General features: G+C 54.0%; 2 protein-coding genes across 2 annotated transcripts; one reads left to right on the forward strand and one right to left on the reverse strand.

Annotated features, from left to right (window-relative positions):
- Positions 1 to 297: 297 nt before the first annotated feature.
- Positions 298 to 5,808, reverse strand: LOC101098967 (keratin, type II cuticular Hb1). Its single transcript, XM_003988731.5, has 9 exons — positions 5,388 to 5,808; positions 4,436 to 4,644; positions 3,586 to 3,646; positions 2,737 to 2,832; positions 2,358 to 2,522; positions 1,967 to 2,092; positions 1,493 to 1,713; positions 1,196 to 1,227; positions 298 to 899 (listed from the first exon to the last, which is right to left on the reverse strand). The coding sequence occupies exons 1-9, from the start codon at positions 5,754 to 5,756 to the stop codon at positions 655 to 657; spliced, it is 1,524 nt and encodes a 507-aa protein (XP_003988780.1). The 5' UTR covers positions 5,757 to 5,808; the 3' UTR covers positions 298 to 654.
- Positions 5,809 to 14,946: 9,138 nt separating this feature from the next.
- On the forward strand, positions 14,947 to 21,651 carry LOC101096995 (keratin, type II cuticular Hb6). The gene is made up of 9 exons (XM_011283950.4): positions 14,947 to 15,385; positions 16,129 to 16,337; positions 17,127 to 17,187; positions 17,942 to 18,037; positions 18,253 to 18,417; positions 18,678 to 18,803; positions 19,057 to 19,277; positions 20,882 to 20,913; positions 21,045 to 21,651. Exons 1-9 carry the CDS (start codon positions 15,017 to 15,019, stop codon positions 21,203 to 21,205), a joined length of 1,440 nt encoding a protein of 479 aa, XP_011282252.3. The 5' UTR covers positions 14,947 to 15,016; the 3' UTR covers positions 21,206 to 21,651.
- Positions 21,652 to 22,993: the final 1,342 nt, after the last annotated feature.

A 22,993-nucleotide genomic window follows, 5' to 3' on the forward strand; every position in this document is an offset into this window, starting at 1 on the left:
AGTCTTCCCCAGCAAAGCAGTGAGTGATGTTTCCTTAAGTTCTGAGTGACTGATGAATCTAATTTTCGTTATCCATCAGTTGACAGATATGCACAGGGATGTTTTCTGGGAGGCAACAGTGTGTTAGTGAAATGACCACTAAAGGTGCACGCAGGGTTCAAACACCGGCTGGACCATGGAAGCTCATGGGGCCCTGCCCCGGTTACTGACCCCAGACTAGACCTTTTTCTGTTCCACGTGACTTTGGGGACTCTCCCAAACCCTGACCCTTGAGGATAACAGAGGTGCAGACAAGGCTCAGAGGTGGCTACATTGATTTATTGGAAACACAGATCAAGACAGATGAACATGACAGAGGTGGAAGGGGAGTGGTTGGGGGTGGGATATGGCCATCAGCCCCATGACAGCCTAGGGTAGGACCTTGTCCTGGTCCTCTGGGCCCCTCAACCCCCTTCGTATGGGCGTCAAGGGGACTTTTTAGGGGTAGCCTCTCCCAGCACGGGGCAGCAGAGCCGAGGAAGAGGGGATCACACATAGACATGAGAGGCCTGGAGTGGGACAGACCTTTCAAAGTGCCAGAGAGGTAATTGAGAGCTTGCTCCATGGGGAAGCTGGGTGGGAGAGACCCCAGGCCCGAGACGTGAGTTCGGCCGCCTAACATTTGCGGCAGCTGCTGGCGCAGGACCCCACGCCGCAGGAGCTGATGCCGCAGGAGCCCACACCGCCGGTGCCCAGGCCGCAAGACGTGACGGAGTTGCAGGGGCCGCAGGGCGCGCACATTCCGGTGCTCACTGCCAGGTTCCCGCTGCAGGGGGCGCTGCACGCGCTGCCGGTCACCGGCCGCGAGCCGGACACGCAGAGGTCCCCGCAGACGACCCCGCCCCGGGAGCTGCTGACGCCTGCAAAACCCAAAGGCTCATGAGATTTCTGGGGTGGGATGGGGGGCGAGCCATCAGCCTCCCAGATGATGCAGATCCCCCGGCCCTGAGCACTGTGTATTAAAGTCAGGAGAATCGTTACTTACACCGCTAGGCCCAAAGCTGTGGTCTTTCCTGCTTTCTGACCCCCAATCCCTCCTGCTGTGATGCCAGCCCACTTTATGATATTTAGCTTTCAGTGGAACCCCACCCTCCAGACCCTGCTACCCCTTATAGGAAGGGAATAAATCCATCCACACAGGGGCTGTGTTACTCACAGACATTCACGGCCCCAACGCCTTCACATAGTCTAGAGGGAAGAAGAAAAAGGCAACATGAGTGACTCATCCAGACTTTCGGATAGAGCTCCCCCACACCTTGGGGCAGGGTCCACAAGTGGTCAGCGTGGAAGCAGAGGGTCTGAGGGAACAGCCCTCCCAAACCACCCCTGTCCCCAAAGTGATGAATAAGAGGTTTTCCTAGACCACTGGCCATTGCTGAGACAGAAGAAAGGATGGAGTGTATTCAAGGGGGCAGGAATGGGCAACTCAGAGCCAGGCTGGGTTGGGCCTCACCTCTGCTCCTCGCCCTCCAGCAGCCGCCTGTAGGTGGCGATCTCGATGTCCAGGCCCAGCTTGGAGTTCATCACCTCCTGGTACTCCTTGACCAGGCAGGCCATGTCCTGCTTGGCCTTCTGCAGGGCGGCCTCCAGCTCGGCCAGCTTGCAGCGGGCGTCGCTCAGGGCCGCCTCTCCCTGCTGCTCAGCCTGGGTCACCGCGGTCTCCAGCTTGGTGTTCTGGGGCCCAGGAGAGAACAAAGTGGGTTATGGTCCTGGGTGTCTCGGTCCATTTCCCTCATGTGTCCAGTCTCTCCCCTCCCGCAGCTGGGGACACCCCAAGAACAGGCCTCTCCCCTTCATTAACGGAGTCCCCCTGAGGGACCACAACCAGGGACATGAGTCCTGCAAATGGGCTGGGTCATGAATGGCGAGAGCCAGTCGGGGCACACACTGCCTGTGCGGCCCTGGGGAGGCCCCAGGTGACCCGTACCTGACACTTGGCATTCTCGACCTCGGCGGTCAGCCTCTGGATCATGCGGTTCAGCTCGTTGATCTCCTCCTTGGTGCGGCGCAGGGTCTCCCCGTGCCGGATCACCGTGGCCTTCATCTCCTCGCACTGGGGGGAAGCAGAGGTGCTCCTGAGGCTCAGGATGCAGTTTCCCTCCCATTCAGACACCACAGATGGTTGGGAGGTTGTACAGTGCTCAGCCTGTGCAACTATACATGGCAGCCCTGCCCAATAACTATAACCTAAGAGCTCTCTGCCCTTCTGTCACCATCCCTAGGGATCAGAAACCCCATACAGAAGAGGCCTTGTTAAGTGTATACCGGGCTTCCCTCGTGCTGTCATGTCTAGGAGACAGGTGTCCTGTGCCCCTCACCTTGCTGCGGTACCAGGACTCGGCCTCAGCCCGGCTGCGGCTGGCGATGTCGTCGTACTGAGCCTTGATCTCGGCCACAATGCAGTCCATGTTCAGGTCCCGGCTGTTGTCCATCTTAACGATGACTGAAGTGTCTGAGATGTGGGCGTGGAGAACGCGGATCTCCTGCAGATGGTGGGGAACCTGTTTACACCCCAGCCTCACCCACCACAGTGTGGACCCAGTCTTCTCAGCCTTACCTGGTCTCTACCCCAACTCCCACTACAGCCTCATGGACTGCAGCCCCCACCCAACCCAAATCCCTGGCCAATCAGTCCCAGGCCCCAGCCCCCTCTTCTAGGCTGGCTGCTTCTTTTCGACCTGGACCACGGCCCCTCACCTCCTCATACAGGCGCCGCAGGAAGTTGATCTCCTCGATCAGGGCTTCCGCGTTGGCCTCCAGATCTGACTTGCGGAGGTAGGCACAGTCCACATCCTGGAAAAATGGGGTGTCTGTGAGCTCAGAGGACCCCGGTGCTCATTACCCCAAACACTCCCCTCTCTTCTCTCCCATTCGTGGAGGCCAAGGGAAAGGACTCCCACTCTTCTATTCCCATGCCGTCGCCATACTTTCTGACCTGCCTGGGGTGGGCTTTGCAACCTCCTGCCCTTCTGAGAGCAAACCCCTTTGTGCCTGAGATGGGCCGCCAGCCTTTCTCTCCTCTTATGGTCCCAGCTCTGCTTCTTACCCTCCCTATCCCAACAAGCCTGCCAGACTGACTCCCTGCTCGCCACCTCGACCCCTCCCTGTCCCCTGGCAGTCCTCCAAGACCACCTGGTCACTCCGGGTTCAGCTCCATCCTCCCCAATACCCGGGGACTGGGCCCCTCCTGTTGGTCAGACTTGCCCCAGTGCTAGACAGGACGCTGTCCCTCAACAGAGAGACTGGAGCTGCCCTGCCTCCATGGGGTCCCCGCCAGAGACCACAAGTTCTAAAGCACAGTGGGACATCCGCCGGTCAGCCCAGCCATCCCTCGCCCCAGGGCAGGGTGCTAGTGCACAGTCCAAGGTTCTTGCCCTTCATCGGTGACCTGAATGAGCCTTCCATGACCTGACCCCTGGGATTTCCCAGCCCGATTGGGCCAGGTCGTGTGCCCCACGCGGAGGTTGAGACCCTCTGGTCTCCCCAGGAAGAGTCTGTCATTCCGAGATCCCTGGTGTCTGTGCTTCCGGATCCCACGTCACTCACCTTCTTCAGAGCCACAAATTCATTCTCAGCTGTTGCTCTCAGAGAGACTTCCTCCTCGTACCTGAGGCAGAAGAGGGCAGAGAGGGAGGTCAGGGAAGGGCGGGTCTCACCAGAGGCCGTCTCCCTTTCACATCAGTGGAGGGGGCAGTATTAGTGAGCTCCCAACAGCTGGAACGCAGCAATTCCGCTGTCTCCGTTCTGTCTGGTTAGATCTGGAACGGGTCTAGGATCCTGTCTCGACTTTAAATTGAGGGGTCCAGAGAGCTAAGGTGTAGGACCTCCCAGCCCCGTTCCCACAGCTGCCGTGAGGTCACCTTAGGAGGCACATAAGGATTCAACCCCTGGCCTCATGCTAGGAGAGGACAGTGTCACCTCTGGGGCACGGCAGCCCCAGCCTCCCCTCATCTGGCTGTCCAACCTGGCTCAGGTGTGGGGGCCTATGACACCCGTCCCCCATCGGCACTCAGGACCCAAGGCAGTGGCACCCCCGGGGCCCCGGGGCCTGTCAGTCCCGAACCACCAGACGCTCAAGTGCTACGGGTGGGAACTGAGAGGTCAGTCAGCAGGAGGCAGCCAGGGAGCCTGCAGAAGTCTCCTCCCCACGGGGCCTGGGGGACAGCCTCCTAGAAGGGAAGGCTGAGTAGGGGACAGAGAAGTCTCCTGGGGGCATCCCGGCCCCACCCTGAGGCAGGCATCTGGGCAACAGTGGCGCAGCTGAGATGACCCTGCCGCGCAAGTCCCCGGCCTGCATGGCCCCTCGTCCTTCTGGAAAATTCTTCTCAAGTCTAACCCAACGGGCTCTAAGCCAAGTCCATTTCCTGTGCCCTGCGTCACTCCAGGCCACACTCACTTCTTCTTGTAGCCCTCCAGCACCTCCTGCACGTGGTTGAGCTCCGAGGCCAGCCTCCCGCTGTCGGCCTCCACGCACTCGGCCTCCCGCCTCAGCGTCTCGATGTAGCCCTCGAACAGGGGCTCCAGGTTGCTCTCGCAGCACTTGCGGTTCTGGTAGAACTGCCACTTGGTCTCCAGAAGCTTGTTCTGCTGCTCCAGGAAGCGCACCTGCATTCAGGGTGTGGGGAGGGGTCAGACGGCTCTTGGTGTCCCAAAGCCAATTTGGGGTGGGGCTGGGGTGATTGCTTTAAGGGCAAACTCCCAACCCTGGAGCTCAGCAGACATTGGCAGAGATGGGCAGTGGGAGACAAGGTGACTCCTGGATTTCCCTCCTGTGATCTCTGTCTGGATTTTCTCACTCAGGGATGGGAGCAAGGGGCTGGGCAAGGTCAGCGTCTGCTCTCAGGTAAAGTGAGTTCTCCAGACCTGGTGAGTCCAGGTGGCATGTGTATTCTGGAGGCAGGTAGAGGTCTCCGGTTGGCCTCTGGCTCCCCCTGTCTCAGTGCCCAGCCTGAGGGCTGAGCATGGGTGGGCTACAGGAAGGGTGTGATCAGGGACAGCCACCCACTGGCTCACCCTGCGGGCCTCTTCCTATTTCTTGTGTCCATTTTGGTGTCTGTGTGTGTGCATGTTCTGTCCTCTTCCTCTGACAGGCCAGTTCCAAGCCTGTCCTTGTGTCTCCCTGGGGACCTGCCTGTCTGGACAGAGGTTGCATATAATGGCAACGCTATCAAATCAGGAGCCTCTGCTCTGTATCCTGATGTCCTCGGTCCTCATGTGGCCTGGGTGTGTGTCCATTTCGTCCATCAGAGCGGGAGCTCACCTGGACCTCCTGTGTCCTGCCCCTGACTGTCTTCAGTGCCTAGCCCAGGACCCGAAGGCTCAGGAAGGGTGTGATCAAGGACACCCACCTTGTCGATGAAGGCAGCGAACCTGCTGTTGAGACACTTGATCTGCTCCTTCTCCTCGTGCTTCACGCACTGCGCATTGGGGTCGATCTCCAGGTTGAGGGGCGTGAGGAGGCTCTCGTTGACCGACACGCTGGTGATGCAGGGCGGGCTGGGCCCGCACACGCCGCCGGAGCGGTAGCCGAAGGTGCGGCCGCAGGAGCCGGCGCGGAAGCCGCCGCAGACGCTGTGGCTTCCGAAGCCGCCGGTGAGGCCGCGGTAGCAGGAGACGCCGCGGTAGGGGGCGGCGGTGATGCAGCAGCGGCCGGGCCGGGGCCCGCAGGCCGAGGCGCAGCTGAAGGTGCGGCCGCAGAATCCAGATCCGCAAGTCATGGTGCTCCTGGAGGCTGGGGTAGCAGAGTACAGGACCGAGGTCTGGAGTCTTGTGGAAACTCCAATGTGCTCCGTGAGGCACCTCCGTCCTATTTATGCTCAGATCTGAAGGGCTTGGCTGTGCATTTCGGTCAATTTGTGCTTTATGGGCTTGGGCGGTTAGTTGAGTCCAACCCCTCTTTAGCACATGCTTTCATGGTGGAGTGGCCCGCACCCTCCTCAGTGTATAGGATGCCAACCTCTGGGCTGTAGGGGGACTCAGTATGTTTCATCTTCAAAGTGCCCTGCCAGCAGTCTAGGCACTCATCTGAGGAGATTGCAGAGAGAAGGGCAGGGCAGGAGAGGGAGGAAGGGGGCCAGGAGAGGAGAGGAGAAGCAAGGCCAGAGGCTGGGAGGTTCAGGGCACCTGTGTGTGTGTGTGTGTGTGTGTGTGTGTAGTGGGGTGGTCAGGAGGGGACTCAGGAAAGACTGAGGTGTTAACAAGTAACATCCAGAAGTTTCCATTCCAGTAGTGGCGATCGTGCTACTCTACAACAAATGTGCATTCCCTTCATCCCCGGACTGTCTAGCGGGCTGCTGAGATACATCCCATTTTTCCTGTCAAGACAGCAGCCAGCAGTTTATTAAATATGTGTGTGTGGTTTTTTTTGTCTTTTTCAACTTTTATCATGAGAGTTTCTGAACATCTGGAAACGTTGAAAGCATAGCATAAAAACACCCTGAGATGTTCACTGAGTTACGTAGATTCAAGACTGGTTAACACTGTGCCAGCCCTGCCCTCATATTTGACGGTTACAGAAAGTATGGCACGTGTAGAAAGCAGGACCGTACCACTGCGCGTGCAAGAAAATTAACGACAGTTGCAAAGAATCATTTGCTAGCCGTTCCATTTTCAGCCTTCCTAATTGTCTCAAAAGTTTTAAGAAATCGGTTTTATGTGACTTGTCTTGTGGCTCTGTCCCTTATATTTAATTTTTTTAAATGTTTATTTATTCTTGAGAGACAGAGCATGAGCAGGGGAGGGGCAGAGAGAGGGAGACACAGAATCTGAAGCAGGCTCCAGGCTCTGGGCTGTCAGTGCAGAGCCCAATGCAGGGCTTGAACGCACAAACCCTGAGATCATGACCTGAGCCGAAGTTGGTGCTTAACCGACGGAGCCACCTCGGCGCCCCTCCATCCTTTCTTTATATTTTAAAGATACTAGAAGTTAACTCTAGAGTTGACCTGTTTAGTGTGGCATCCTGTAGGCGTATGCGGCTGTTTAAATTTAAATTGGTTAAAGCTAAATAAATTGACAATGGAGTTCCCCAGTTGCAGGAGCCACATGACCACAGGACCACTGACTACCTTACTGGATGGCGCAGGGACAGAACATTTCCACCATCGCAGCTTGTCCACTGGATAGTGTTGGTCTAGAGGCTTGTCTGGGTTCAACTGACACGTTTTTGGGCAGAATACCTCATGAGCAATGCTATATGATTCTTATTATGTCACCCCAAGAAGCACAAAAATATCAGGCTGTTCCAGTATCTGTGATGCTAAATCGGATCACTTGCATACATTTCCCCTTTGTAATTAGAAAGAACGATGTAGGAAAACATATATCCTATTTTGATAAGAGGATATTTTCTTGTCTTTTTTTCTTTTGGCCACCTACTATCTGATATTTTATGTCGTAAGCAATCTCTAATTCTCCCATCAACCATACGAAGTATGTATCATTATCCCCATTTTACAGATAAAGAAACCGAGGCTTGGGGAGGTTAAATAACTTGCCCAGTATCTCCTAGCTAGTTAAGTCATGGAGCCCAGGAGAGGCAATGCCTTCTCACCTACATGCTGTGACAACCCCCAGATTTCCTACTCTCTGGAAATTTTCAAGAGGGGTAGGAAAAGTTGTTTAGGAGGGGATATCTGTGGAATTTATGGCTGGGCAGAATCAGTCTTGGGCAGATGGGCAGCGTCACGGGGGGTTGGGATGGTTAGAACCAGGAGGGGCCAATGGTGTGGGAATGTAGCACAGGGACAACGTGAGGCTGGGGCTGGAGATCTATAGGGTCCTGTGGCTGAGAACTGAGCGGTTTTAGTTATTTGTTCACCTCTGGTGCACTGTGAGTATCTTGACAGAGGGTACTGTTTCTACTTACCCACAAAGCCTCCTACTGCAGGGGAACAGGTCTAGAAGAATTGTCTCATAAAGTACAGAGATTTGCATTATTAAATGAAAGAGAAGAGAAGCCATGTGGCCGGCAGCCCCCTGTAGCTGCCGTGTCTTAGAGGTAAAGGCAGGCAGGGCAGCTTGGGGAAGGAGGAAGGGGGGTGGGGCTGGCGGGAAAGGAGAAGGAAGGAGGGGAACAGACCGGGGCTGGGGGTAGGGCTCTGTGTGTTTGTGTGAAACATTCAGGGCTGAGGCCTTGTGACAGGACAAACACGGGCTCGTGGACTGTGTCAGCCATCTGGCTGTCCAGGAGGGTGTGGCACCTGCTGTCACTTTATGTGTTTGGGGAGCTGGGCCAGCACTTCCGAGACCCTTTATACCCTTTGCCATTCTGGACACTGCCCACAGTTGAGCCATGGCAGTGCTCCCAGCAAACCAGTTGGCTGGTGTCCTGAGGAGAAGCGCTGTGAGTCAAGGTACATCTCACACATGCTTTACCTTCTCCACCAGTGTAACTCCTTATAAAAATGACATGCATAAACATGAGCTAATTACTAATAGCTGGCCCTTCCTAAGCAATTTTAAAGACACCAGAAGCAATTTAAAGAAACGAGATATAAGAAAATCAAATTTTCACCATTTCATTGAATTTCAGGCATTATTAATTGCAGCTAATTTTTGAAGACCCGAAAGGACATTCGTTCTGTATGTTTTCTTGGAGTAAAAAAGCTTGTGGTGGGGGAGGGGAAGAGAAGAGAGGGGGAGGGTTGGCTGAATCACCACCATAGTCTTGGCTCTGGCAATATGGGTTTTATCAAGGGTAAAAGAGTTTTTATTGAGAACTATGTTACCCACACAAAAGAACGTATAGGCGGTGTACCTACCCCCTATAGGAAGAAATGAAATATACGTGTGACTTAGGTGCTTCCTATAAGCCTCATTCTGGTTGTACCCATTTCTTTTTGGCCTAGGGACAACATCCCTCTGGGATTTTGTGTTCACTCATTCCCTTGCTTTTCTTAGCAGTTTTAGAACCAATGTATGCATCTCTAAACCATAAATTATTTAGTTTTCCAGTTTTTAAAAAAAAATTTTTTTTTCAACGTTTATTTATTTTTGGGACAGAGAGAGACAGAGCATGAACGGGGGAGGGGCAGAGAGAGAGGGAGACACAGAATCGGAAACAGGCTCCAGGCTCTGAGCCATCAGCCCAGAGCCCGACGCGGGGCTCGAACTCACAGACCGCGAGATCGTGACCTGGCTGAAGTCGGACGCTTAACCGACTGCGCCACCCAGGCGCCCCAAGTTTTCCAGTTTTTAAAAATATTTATTTATTTTGAGAGATCAGAGATAGTGTGAGTGGGGGAGGGGCAGAGATCGAGGAAGAGAGAGAATCCCAAGCAGGCTCCATGCCGTCAGTGCAGAGCCCAATGCGGGGCTCAGTCTCACAAACCGTGACCTGAGCCAAAATCAAGAGTCAGACGCGTAACTAACTGAGCCCCCCAGATGCCCCATAGTTTTCCAGTTTTTGAAGTTCATGTAAATGGAATTGTATTGTGTGTATTCTTTTGTGTCTGGCTTCCTTTTTTTCAGCGTTGCTTCCTGTCGCTGTATTGTGTTCATACTCATTGTGTGAATATGCCACAATTAATTTATCTCTCCACCCTGATGGCCTCATGGTTGTTTCTAGGGTCTGTATTATGAACAGAGTGGCCATGAACATTCTTTCTGTGTCTTCTGGCATATCTGTGGAAGGGTTTTGCTAGGGTATGTGGTTATTTAAAAAAAAATATGCAAGTAGGTATATGCTTAGTGTCGAAAGCCATTTCATGAGTCTTCTTCCAAATTTAAAAAATCATAACATCTCTTGATGTTCATCTTACCTCCTACTAGATGCTATGCTGATTGTCCAACATGCACTAAAGCATTTAATTTTTACAATTACCCTCTGAGGCAGGTGTCAGGTGAGGACACTGAGGCCTAGAAGGTTAAGAGTCTTGCTCAGTTTGTGTCGTTAGTGGCAAAGCCGGCACTCAGAGTCTGCTGGTATGTTTGATCCCAGTGGAAGGGATGAGTTTATCTCATTGCCCCTCTACCATCGTTAGAAGTATTACACAATAGATGGTGCTGGTATATAGCACATTAACACACACTCTCACTGATCCCTTCCCCCAGGACCCTCTTCAGGGCCCCTTACAGTGCTCTGAGGGTTCAGGGCCAGAGGATAGAGAAGAGCTCACCCTTGTTTGTGGTGAGCTTCCAGTTCTAAGAGAAAAGCTGGACACATATGCAGATTGTGAACAAAAATGCAAACCTTGCAACACACCAATGAGCACAAGTGTTTGGTTCGTGGATCTATTCCAAGGGCTTGGCACATAGTAGGTGCTCAATAAATATTTGTGGAATGAATGAAACGAATGCCAGCTGCCTATTAAATGCTGAGTAATGGAACCATCAAAGCTTGGTCGTTAATTGTGCAAAGCTTTCTGGTAGGGTGGGGTGGGGATCAGATGTAGCAGACCAGAGGGCAGCCATTCCTGGGAGTGGGGGATGGGTAGGGAGACATTCCTGGCTGGGGTCTGAAGGAGGAATGAAGTGGGTAGATGTGTCCTTGACCAAAGTGAAGTCCTTGAACTGAACAATGATGAGAGTGGTCAGGAAAGCCAGCCAACAAGGGCAAGAATCTTGAAAGCCATGGGGCAAAGTAGAGACTGAAGGGTAGGATTGGGGAAGGAAAGAGAGAAGTGGATGGGAGGTGGATTTCTAGGGAAAAGAAGAGAGAAGATCCTTGATCTTAGACCATTACTCTCTTGGGCTACTTGGAAGGACATAGACCATCTGGGGGGTGAAGAGTATGGGAAGGAGGGGAGACTGGGAGAGATGAGAGAAGGGCTTGAGGAGATGCAGGGGTTCAGCCTGCTTAGTGGGACGGATTTCATCAAGGGCAGAGTTCCTGAGTCAGTCTTCATTTCCCCATTCCCCTAGGCAGTCCACAAGAGCCTTTGGCCCCGCCTTCCTCTGGTGAATTCTAATGGATAATTGGCCACTGTCCCAGGCTGACTTGGCTGAGAAGGCAGGACTCTGACTTGGGCCTCTCAACTCATTAATCCAGTCATCCTGCCTGCTGGCTGGCCTAGGGTCAACTCCTTCGTATACAGCCTGAGTGTTATGTAAACAGCCATTCCTTCACCCCTCAACTCCCCTCACTGAAACTTGGCCTGCACCTGCTTTCTGTGAACAGAAAGCATGAGCTGCAAGGTGAGAAAGGGCACAGCCCCTTAGATACCTGCAAGCCTGGTATGCAGATGTTTTCGTATCCTCCAGATGTGGAACCTACAGGCTGCCTCCCACCTTGTAGTTTTGAAGCAGAATCCCAGAGATGCGACTAGCCCTACTTCTGAGGGCTCTGCCTCAGTGGGCTCTGTCACAGCATCTCACTATCTCTGCCTCTCCCACAAGGTCCTCCAAGTTTCTCTACTGTCCACTCTCTGAAAACCTCCATGCACGCTTTTTACACCAATACTGCCCCAACTGCCTCTTTACTGGCATCTGTTGTCACCCTTTCCAGGGGGCCCTTCTTACCTTTCGCATCAGACTAGCTGCATTCTACGGTGCCCCAGAATGGGCACTGTCAGTGGCACCTGGGTGGCTCAGTTGGCTAAACATCCGACTTTGGCTCAGGTCATGATCTCATGGTTCATGGGTTCGAGCCCTGCTTCGGGCTCTGTGCCAACAGCTCAGAGCTTGGAGGTGCTTTGGATTCTGTGTCTCTCTCTCTGCCCTTCCTCCACTCATGCTCATGCTCATGCTCTGTCTCTCTCTCAAAAATAAACATTGAAACATAAAAAAAAAAGAATAGGCAGTCTCAGTAGACATTGCATTTCTGAGCATCTGATGATACAGCTGAAAAGGAGCCCTCTTCAGACTTCCAGCCTTTCTCACAAATGTGGGTCTGTCTTCCCAGTCAGATTGGGAACTTCAGAATCCATGTCTCCTTCTTTCTCTTAGTGCCTTCCTCCCTTTTTCCAAAATTAAGACAGACTTCAGCATATGGCAGAGATGTAGCCATCACAGAAACCCTGAATTCCCCAGTAAGATGTTGTCTCATCTAACCCATCATCCATGTGGGGGAATCTGCCTTACAACATTCTTCACAGGAGAAGGATGTACTGAAGGGAAGCTTGAACAAGAACTTCCTAATGTTAAAACCACCAGATTTGCCCCTTTTTTTCCAGGTATCCCTTGAAACAAGATCCACTTAGGCTAAAAGAAGAGCCTCTAATCTCCTGATATGAAGGTTTTTTTGTTCACCCTGTTTCTATAAACACCGTGGCTACTCCAGAATAAAGGGTTTTTCTCTTTTACATAAAACTTCCCTAAATGGGAGATATAACGCAAGCACCTTTTTAGGATACCACGACTACCTGCCCTCCTTCTGGGACGTTTCCCTCAACTCCAATTTCCATCTGTCCAGCTGCAGTGAAAATCTGACTTCTCTTGCTCTCTTTGGAGTTCCACTGTACCTGGATGGGTGGCATACCCCCCACCCTCAACTTCATGCAGGCTACTAACCAATCAGGGGGCTTCAGGATCAGGAAAGAAGCAAGATAAGTGAGTATGTCATTGATTTATGGCTGAGGATTTTTGGTGGTCTGTTAAGGCCAAGTTAGAAATACAAATTTGTGAATTATTAATAGATAACAGACTTCTGGGACTGTCCAAGCCTCTTTTCATCCAGTAGTATAGTTGCCTAAGGATTGCTGACATTGTCCCTTTGCCGAAGAGGAGAGATCCTCCCTGGGACTTCCCTGGGGGCAGTTGGTCTAGAGTGGGGATTGAAGGAGGGGCATTTGATTTTGGGTTCTCTTCCAGGATAAAAGAAGTAACCATGGCCTAAGGTCCCAAGTCCTCCCTGTTCCTTGGACTGAAATCATAGTAGAATAATAATAGTAGATAACATTTACTGAGCACTTGCTATGTGCCAGGTGCTGTGTTAAGCGTTGTTCATGTACAATTTAATCCTTTTACTAGTCCTTTAAGATAGACACCATTAGTGGGGATTTTACATTGGTGGTTTAAGAATGTGGGTAGGTACATTCTACCAAACCTGCTGATATATCTACAGCAACAGCATTAGCAGCAATAACAACTACAAATATGATTACATAATTAGAGTGTCAGGCTCTGTTCTAAACGCTTTACATGGATTAATTCTTTTAATCCTTACAACAGCTTTATGAGGTGGATATTATTATCCCCATTTTATAAATCATGAAATGAGGTACAGAGAGGTTAAGTAATTACCTGAGGTTACATAGCTAGAAAGTGGCAGGGCTGGACTTTGAAACTAGGCAGTTTGGAATCTGGGTCTGTGTGCTTAACTGATATGCGATGTATTTCAACTTTTTATTTTCAATCATATTAAGAAATGATTTTATGTAGTCATGAAGCACACACACACATACACACCACATACAGTTGAGACAAAAAGGAAATAAAATGGTTTTTTTTTTACTACATATGATGCACTCTGCTATTTTCTATTCCACTCTGCTTGATTTTGTTCTAATCTACTTCATGAAAATTCTGTTTGCTTCTATGAGTGGGCCACAATGTGAGCTCTGAAAAAAATGCTGCCCCAGAGCCTCCTGCTTCTTAATGATTAGAATAAAACACATATGTACTGTGTTCTGGAGTTTGATGAGCACGTGGACATCTCTGTAATTTTCCCAGGCAGTGCTGGAAGGAAAGACTTAATATATTTCCCAGAGGAATGAAGTGCCTTGCCCCCAGATCACACAGAGCTGTTCATGGGAGAGCCTTGATGTCCATCCAGCCCTGTTGGGTTCAAGGCTCACACTATCCACACTACAGGCGGAACACGCCAACATGGATCTGTTTTGACATCTGCCAAGATTACTGACAAACTGCTGTAAAGGGAAGGGGGTTACAGGGTTGGTATAGCATAGGAAGCAGCACAGATCTGGGAGGGGGGAGGTGGAGGCAGGGGGCTGGATGCCCTACTGATGGCTCTGTCTAGATTGATTCCATTATATTCTGAGCGAAATGCTATATAGGCTCATGACAGTAGTGTCTACCCCATGCTTTCTGAGCCCTAGAGGAAAATGGAAGTTTGAGATGAAAACAAGACATGCTTATCTTTTCTTGGAGCCTTGCTGGAAATAGTTGGGCATTCCTGAAGCCAGCGAGCCACTGTGTGTCCCCTTAGGCCCCATGGAAGATTTTGAGGAAGGGAATGCCTCCTCTTTAGCATAGGCTGGACAGAACGGTCTCATGTTTTGGCCTCAGGACTGGTCTATGTGCAAACTGAGATGGGCGAGTGTACACATGAACAAATGAGTGTGTGTCCGTGTGTATGTGTGTGTGTGTGCGAGAGAGAGAGAGATTATGGGTGGCAAGGCCAGTATGTGAGTGCGTTGTGTGTGTGTGTGAGAGAGAGAGAGAGGGACAGAGAGAGTCATAGAGACAGAATATGTTGATAGGTGTAGGTGAGGGCTTTGGGGGCTGGCATGGGGGTATTGGGCCTTTGGCCAGGCAGATATGGGCTATCGGTGTGAGGGAGACCACCAAACGCACCCCAAATTTCACATCATCTTCTGTAGATCTCACATTCTCCCAGTGTCCCAAGGCTGGCCCAATCAGCACCACGGACAGCGGTGGCGGCTTTGTGAAATGGGCGGTACAGGAGCTGTAGCCCCGCCTTTCTCCTCCCTCCATTCTAATCTGAGTCATTGCTTCCCATCATCGAATCCAAGAGTTCCGCCAAATGCGTAAAAGTAGTGTACGGGGAGGGTGTGAGAGAGGTGAGTTGGCCTTTTGAAGATAAACATTGTGCAGTTTTGGGTAAAAGGCCATAAACATCTGGCCGCATCTGGCCCTCAATTAAGCACATAAGGGAGGAGCCAAAGCAGCTAAACAACCCAAGCCAATAAACACACCTAATTGCTCCTAACTCGTGGACGCACTAGGCTCCCCGCATATATAAAGGGCCCAAAGATGTCCAAGACCTGAACACTTCAGTCACCGTACCCTCCATTAGTACGTCTCCCTCCTCAGAGCCTCCCTTGCCCCAAGAATCACCATGACTTGTGGATCTTACTGTGCTGGCCGCGCCTTCAGCTGCGCCTCGGCCTGCGGGCCCCGGCCCGGCCGCTGCTGCATCACCGCCGCCCCCTACCGCGGCGTCTCCTGCTACCGCGGCCTCACCGGCGGCTTCGGAAGCCACAGCGTCTGCGGCGGCTTCCGCGCCGGCTCCTGCGGCCGCAGCTTCGGCTACCGCTCCGGCGGCGTGTGCGGCCCCAGCCCGCCCTGCATCACCAGCGTGTCGGTCAACGAGAGCCTCCTCACGCCCCTCAACCTGGAGATCGACCCCAATGCGCAGTGCGTGAAGCACGAGGAGAAGGAGCAGATCAAGTGTCTCAACAGCAGGTTCGCTGCCTTCATCGACAAGGTGGGTGTCCTTGATCACACCCTTCCTGAGCCTTCGGGTCCTGGGCTAGGCACTGAAGACAGTCAGGGGCAGGACACAGGAGGTCCAGGTGAGCTCCTGCTCTGATGGACGAAATGGACACACACCCAGGCCACATGAGGACCGAGGACATCAGGATACAGAGCAGAGGCTCCTGATTTGATAGCGTTGCCATTATATGCAACCTCTGTCCAGACAGGCAGGTCCCCAGGGAGACACAAGGACAGGCTTGGAACTGGCCTGTCAGAGGAAGAGGACAGAACATGCACACACACAGACACCAAAATGGACACAAGAAATAGGAAGAGGCCCGCAGGGTGAGCCAGTGGGTGGCTGTCCTTGATCACACCCTTCCTGTAGCCCACCCATGCTCAGCCCTCAGGCTGGGCACTGAGACAGGGGGAGCCAGAGGCCAACCGGAGACCTCTACCTGCCTCCAGAATACACATGCCACCTGGACTCACCAGGTCTGGAGAACTCACTTTACCTGAGAGCAGACACTGACCTTGCCCAGCCCCTTGCTCCCATCCCTGAGTGAGAAAATCCAGACAGAGATCACAGGAGGGAAATCCAGGAGTCACCTTGTCTCCCACTGCCCATCTCTGCCAATGTCTGCTGAGCTCCAGGGTTGGGAGTTTGCCCTTAAAGCAATCACCCCAGCCCCACCCCAAATTGGCTTTGGGACACCAAGAGCCGTCTGACCCCTCCCCACACCCTGAATGCAGGTGCGCTTCCTGGAGCAGCAGAACAAGCTTCTGGAGACCAAGTGGCAGTTCTACCAGAACCGCAAGTGCTGCGAGAGCAACCTGGAGCCCCTGTTCGAGGGCTACATCGAGACGCTGAGGCGGGAGGCCGAGTGCGTGGAGGCCGACAGCGGGAGGCTGGCCTCGGAGCTCAACCACGTGCAGGAGGTGCTGGAGGGCTACAAGAAGAAGTGAGTGCGGCCCGGAGTGACGAAGGGCACAGGAAATGGACTTGGCTTAGAGCCCATTGGGTTAGACTTGAGAAGAATTTTCCAGAAGCATGAGGGGCCATGCAGGCCGGGGACTTGCGCGGCAGGGTCATCTCAGCTGCGCCACTGTTGCCCAGATGCCTGCCTCAGGGTGGGGCCGGGATGCCCCCAGGAGACCTCTCTGTCCCCTACTCAGCCTTCCTTCTAGGAGGCTGTCCCCCAGGCCCCGTGGGGAGGAGACTTCTGCAGCCTCCCTGGCTGCCTCCTGCTGGCTGACCTCTCAGTTCCCACCCGTAGCACCTGAGCGTCTGGTGGTTCGGGACTGACAGGCCCCGGGGCCCCGGGGGTGCCACTGCCTGGGGTGCTGAGTGCCGATGGGGGACGGGTGTCATAGGCCCCCACACCTGAGCCAGGTTGGACAGCCAGATGAGGGGAGGCTGGGGCTGCCGTGCCCCAGACGTGACACTGTCCTCTCCTAGCATGGGGCTGGGGAGTTGAGTCCTTATGTGCCTCCTAAGGTGATCTCACGGCAGCTGTGGGAACGGGGCTGGGAGGTCCCACACCTTAGCTCTCTGGACCCCTCAATTTAAAGTCGAGACAGGATCCTAGACCCGTTCCAGATCTAACCAGACAGAACGGAGACAGCGGAATTGCTGCGTTCCAGCTGTTGGGAGCTCACTAATACTGCCCCCTCCACTGATGTGAAAGGGAGACGGCCTCTGGTGAGACCCGCCCTTCCCTGACCTCCCTCTCTGCCCTCTTCTGCCTCAGGTACGAGGAGGAAGTCTCTCTGAGAGCAACAGCTGAGAATGAATTTGTGGCTCTGAAGAAGGTGAGTGACATGGGATCCGGAAGCACAGACACCAGGGATCTCGGAATGACAGACTCTTCCTGGGGAGACCCAGAGGGTCTCAACCTCCGCGTGGGGTACACGACCTGGCCCAATCGGGGCTGGGAAATCCCAGGGGTCAGGTCATGGAAGGCTCATTCAGGTCGCCGATGAAGGGCAAGAACCTTGGACTGTGCACTAGCACCCTGCCCTGGGGCGAGGGATGGCTGGGCTGACTGGCGGATGTCCCACTGTGCTCTAGAACTTGTGGTCTCTGGCGGGGACCCCATGGAGGCAGGGCAGCTCCAGTCTCTCTGTTGAGGGACAGCGTCCTGTCTAGCACTGGGGCAAGTCTGACCAACAGGAGGGGCCCAGTCCCGGGTATTGGGGAGGATGGAGCTGAACCCGGAGTGACCAGGTGGTCTTGGAGGACTGCCAGGGGACAGAGAGGGGTCGAGGTGGCGAGCAGGGAGTCAGTCTGGCAGGCTTGTTGGGATAGGGAGGGTAAGAAGCAGAGCTGGGACCATAAGAGGAGAGAAAGGCTGGCGGCCCATCTCAGGCACAAAGGGGTTTGTTCTCAGAAGGGCAGGAGGTTGCAAAGCCCACCCCAGGCAGGTCAGTAAGTATGGCGACGGCATGGGAATAGAAGAGTGGGAGTCCTTTCCCTTGGCCTCCACGAATGGGAGAGAAGAGAGGGGAGTGTTTGGGGTAATGAGCACCGGGGTCCTCTGAGCTCACAGACACCCCATTTTTCCAGGATGTGGACTGTGCCTACCTCCGCAAGTCAGATCTGGAGGCCAATGCGGAGGCCCTGATCGAGGAGATCAACTTCCTGCGGCGCCTGTATGAGGAGGTGAGGGGCCGTGGTCCAGGTCGAAAAGAAGCAGCCAGCCTAGAAGAGGGGGCTGGGGCCTGGGACTGATTGGCCAGGGATTTGGGTTGGGTGGGGGCTGCAGTCCATGAGGCTGTAGTGGGAGCTGGGGTGGAGACCAGGTAAGGGCTGAGATGACTGGGTCCACACTGTTGTGGGTGAGGCTGGGGTGTAAACACGTTCCCCACCATCTGCAGGAGATCCGCGTTCTCAATGCCCACATCTCAGACACCTCGGTCATCGTCAAGATGGACAACAGCCGGGACCTGAACATGGACTGCATTGTGGCCGAGATCAAGGCTCAGTATGACGACATCGCCAGCCGCAGCCGGGCTGAGGCTGAGTCCTGGTACCGCAGCAAGGTGAGGGGCACAGGACACCTGTCTCAGACATGACAGCACAGGGAAGCCAAGTATTTATTAAGAAGGCCTCTTTTGTCTGGAGTTTCTCATCCCGTGGGATAGTAACAGAATGGCACACAGCTCTCAAGTTATAATCGCTGGGCAGGGCTGCCATGTATAGTTGCACAGGCTGAGCACTGTACAACCTACCAACCATCTGTAGTGTCTGAATGGGAGGGAAACTGCATCCTGAGCTCAGGAGCACCTCTGCTTCCCCCCAGTGCGAGGAGATGAAGGCCACGGTGATCCGGCACGGGGAGACCCTGCGCCGCACCAAGGAGGAGATCAACGAGCTGAACCGCATGATCCAGAGGCTGACCGCCGAGGTCGAGAATGCCAAGTGTCAGGTACGGGTCGCCTGGGGCCTCCCCAGGGCCGCACAGGCAGTGTGTGCCCCGACTGGCTCTCGCCATTCATGATCCAGCCCATTTGCAGGACTCATGTCCCTGGTTGTGGTCCCTCAGGAGGACTCCGTTAATGAAGGGGAGAGGCCTGTTCTTGGGGTGTCCCCAGCTGGGGGAGGGGAGAGACTGGACACATGAGGGAAATGGACCGAGACACCCAGGACCATAACCCACTTTGTTCTCTCCTGGGCCCCAGAACACCAAGCTGGAGACCGCGGTGACCCAGGCTGAGCAGCAGGGCGAGGCGGCCCTGAGCGACGCCCGCTGCAAGCTGGCCGAGCTGGAGGCCGCCCTGCAGAAGGCCAAGCAGGACATGGCCTGCCTGGTCAAGGAGTACCAGGAGGTGATGAACTCCAAGCTGGGCCTGGACATCGAGATCGCCACCTACAGGCGGCTGCTGGAGGGCGAGGAGCAGAGGTGGGTACAATAGCCTATTTTCTCTCCCAGCCCTGCCTGGGTTCCCAGCGTGCCATGTGCCCTCTGGCATCACTGGACTCCCATGTCCAAATCTCCCCATCCTGCATCTTTACAGGTAATTTGAGAAAGTCCTTTCAGTTTGTTTCTAGCCTCCTTTGAGTCAGTCATCCCACTTCTGTGCTCATATGAGATTGGTATTTTTGCAAATCTGCCTTTCAGAGCCAGGAGTCAGGCCCTAGTAATTGTTTTCCCGAGAATCCTAGTCTGGGCTTTCAGCCACCCTCTCTTGAACGTGTCTTTCCCCTCCTGGCCTTGGTTGCACATAATCCAGCATCCAGCTTTTGTCTCAAGGCTGGCCTTGGCCCCATTCGGGAGTTCGTATTTATCCTGTAATGACTGACTCAGTGGGGGATTTTATCAACTCACAGTTATGTGTTGTAAGCACAGTGGGCCGCCCTAAGTGGTTGTCCATTGCAGTAGGTGGGGCGGAAGGTGGACAGATAGCAGGGGCCTGTCCCTTGAGGCAGCGGTGTCCTGCTTTAGGCGTTTTTGCTTTTTGCTAGTGTTGGAGGTGGCAGGGCTGGAGGGCGGCTGACCATTTCCTAGGTATACAACACTCCCAGAATGTTGCCCCTGGGTTGGTCAGGGAAGTTTCATTAGCGGACAATTCCGCAGTGAAGAGTATCTTAAGATTGAGTTTGGAAGGCCTGACGTTAGCTTTGGAAACTGAGAAGTCCAGCCCTCCACCACATAGGGCTCGTGGGGGCGGGGAACTCAGAAGCTTTGGTGTGGATCCTCTATGAACCCTGGGCATGGGGTGAGTAGGTGGTGGACTGCAAAAATTCTCCCCACACCTGAAGCTGACTTTGTCAACCGTTTGCCATGGTGCAACCAGAGGGACTCCCGTTCCCTTTCCTTAAGGAGTCGCGTTGTGTGGGAAGGGAATGAGGGTTGAGTGGAGTTAGGTGGCCCAAATTATAGCCTTGCCTCTATCACCGGTTATTTCCTCTCCCTGGGCCTCGCTTTCTCCACCCGTCAAATGAAGGAACTCATGGAGACAGCCTGTTCTAAATGGGCCCTAAAATCCCATTCATTCATGCGACAGTTGTTTATTGGCCGAACACTGTTAGGCACTGTCGATTCTTCAGTGGGGAAAAGACAGGACAAAATGTTCTGCCCTCTTGAGGCCCACGTTCTAGTGACCGCAGTCAGACCAGATTTAGGAATTTAAATCTGCACTTCCTCGAATGCGTTTACAAGTCAATCGGAACCAACAGCAATCATAGCAGCCGACAGGTCTGAACTGCTCACCACGTGGCAGGCACGGAGCCCTTACGCGGGTCCCTGGATTCCACCCTCACAGGGGATCTAAGAGTAGATACTCCCGATCAGGAGGCAGGTGGATTGGAGGGCAGGGCAAATCTGAGGTTGCTAGCCAGCCAGGCGCACTGGGCATTCTGTCTCCAGAGCCCTCGTGGCGGCTGGGCTTCCCGATTGGCGCGTTTATAGCCCCTTCCCCAAAACAAGTGCCCAGAAGGAGGGCACGGACCTCGCTGTCGCCTCTGGCGCATGACACCGACCTCTCTCTTTTCCTTTCCCAACAGGCTGTGCGAGGGCGTCGGCGCTGTGAATGTCTGTAAGTAGCTCTTCCCTTCCCGTCTGCTCCCGTCAGGGGGGCCCCAAGCCTTCTGGGAGGGGCGTGTTCGCGACCCCCAAGCAGCCTGGCCGTGGCTGTGCCTGATGCGTTCTCCTCCCCCTCCCATGTAGGTGTCAGCAGCTCCCGCGGTGGCGTCGTCTGTGGCGATCTCTGCGCCTCAGGTGCTGCCCCTGCTGTCACCAGCCGCGTCTGCAGCGCCCCCTGCAGCGGTAACGTGGTGGTGGGCACCAACTCGTGCGGGGCCTGCAGTGTGGGCTGTAAGAAGTGCTAAGAGGCCTCGGCGTCCCTGCCAGCGCGCAGCCACGTCCCCCTGCGCCCGGCCCGACCCCGATCGCCCCGCCGCTGCCCCACGACTGCCAGCAGCCCGCCCCCAACAACCAGTCGCCAGGTGTGCACCCTCGGCACGTCCTCCCTGGGTTCTCCCTCTGCGCGCCACCCCCCCCTCCCCCCCAACCCCGGGCGCCCTGAGCCCTGTGCACCTGGGGCGGCACCTTGGCCTCTTTCCGTAGCCTTTCCTAGTAGTGGATTTATCTTGAGGATTCATCCTTTCTTCTGCCTGCTGTGTTGTTTGCTGGATTCATTCGTCCTGCCCGACTCCCTCACCTAAGCTTGCGGGACAGGGCAGGCCCTAGACTCTCCCTGTCTCCACTTCCTGGGAATCTGCCAGTGCGCTGGATCCTGTGGAAGGGAGGTGGGGAACACTGACGGTGGTTTTCCTGTAACTCTGTGAGGCCCATGGCCGTGGGAGGGAAGAGCATCTCCTTGCAGGGCTGCCTGTAGAAGCTTCTGAAAACCCAGCGACGTAACTGCCAGCCCCTTTGTCTTCGTTTCACTCTGTGTTTCCAATAAACTAACTGTAGCGTATCAAACCCGGTGCCTCAGAGTTTTCAAAGTGCCAGGGCTGTCCTGTGATAGGAGCTCCCTGCCAGACATTTCCTCAGGACCCCTCCAGCCACTTGGTTACTACTGGCACTGGGTACGCCCCTCTGATCTTGAGCGACGCAAGCCTTGGAGACACAGAAGAAGACCCAGCGATGCAGGGAATCACGTGTGGTCATGGATTTCTCTACACCACGATTTCTCAGCTTCAACAGTATTGACATTTGGGGCTGGAGCGCTCTTTGTTGGGGGGCTGTCTTGAGCATTGCAAGGTACTTAGCAGCATCACTGGTCTCTACCCACTAGATGCCGGGTGCACTCCCCCACCCCCATCCATTGTGACAACCCAACATGTCTCTAGAAGTGGCCACGTATGCCATAGGAGTTCTCCACCAGGGTGATTTTGCCCCCCACCCCCCACCCCAGGGGCGTTCCCGGAGAGGAAAGAGCATGGGGAAAGGTGTGAAGATGAGAACAGAAGGAAGGAGTGTGAGACAAGCAGTGTGGGGGAGAGAAAGGGCACTGGGGTTGGAGTCAGACTAGGCTTCTAATTCAGCGTCCTGCCTCTGCCATTTCCCAGACGTGTGACTTAGGGCAAACTGCTTCCACAGTCCGAGCTTCCCTTTCTTTCCCTCCCAAGATCCCCCAAAGTTTCATCAGGTCATGACATCAGCTTGAAGTTCAGGATCTCACTATTTGGATCAGATCCAGGTATGCACAAGGCTCTTGGGACATGGTTCCTTGGTTGCAGCACCCCCCCCCCCCATTATGGTTTATCTCTATCTGAAGACCTGTGAATTAAGAGTTTTTATGTCTACCACACACCTGTCCTGCAACGGTGAGATGGGGGTAGGATAGCCACAGTGGGCACTCCCATTTAGAGGGAGGAAAAATTGGGGGCACTGAGAAGTCACTGGTTCTTAGCAATTCCAAGTATGGTCAGCCAGGCCCTGCTACCTCCTTCCGTTGTAGAGTGTCATTAGTGCCCACTTTTGCTCTTTGGAAGTGGTCCTCCTCTGTTCTTGGCTCTAGCCTTTGGGATCTTGGCTCCGTTTTCTGGATTGCTCTTTCTTTTCCATGACAAGTGGCTCATGTTTTCTTAGCCTGCTTCCTGTCTATAGGAGGTTGGGGACCAGAGGCCTGTTTTCATCTTGAACTATTTCTATTTCTTTTTGTGAGA

The sequence above is a fragment of the Felis catus genome, chromosome B4 (genome assembly GCF_018350175.1).
Source record: "Felis catus isolate Fca126 chromosome B4, F.catus_Fca126_mat1.0, whole genome shotgun sequence".
Lineage (NCBI taxonomy): Eukaryota > Metazoa > Chordata > Mammalia > Carnivora > Felidae > Felis > Felis catus.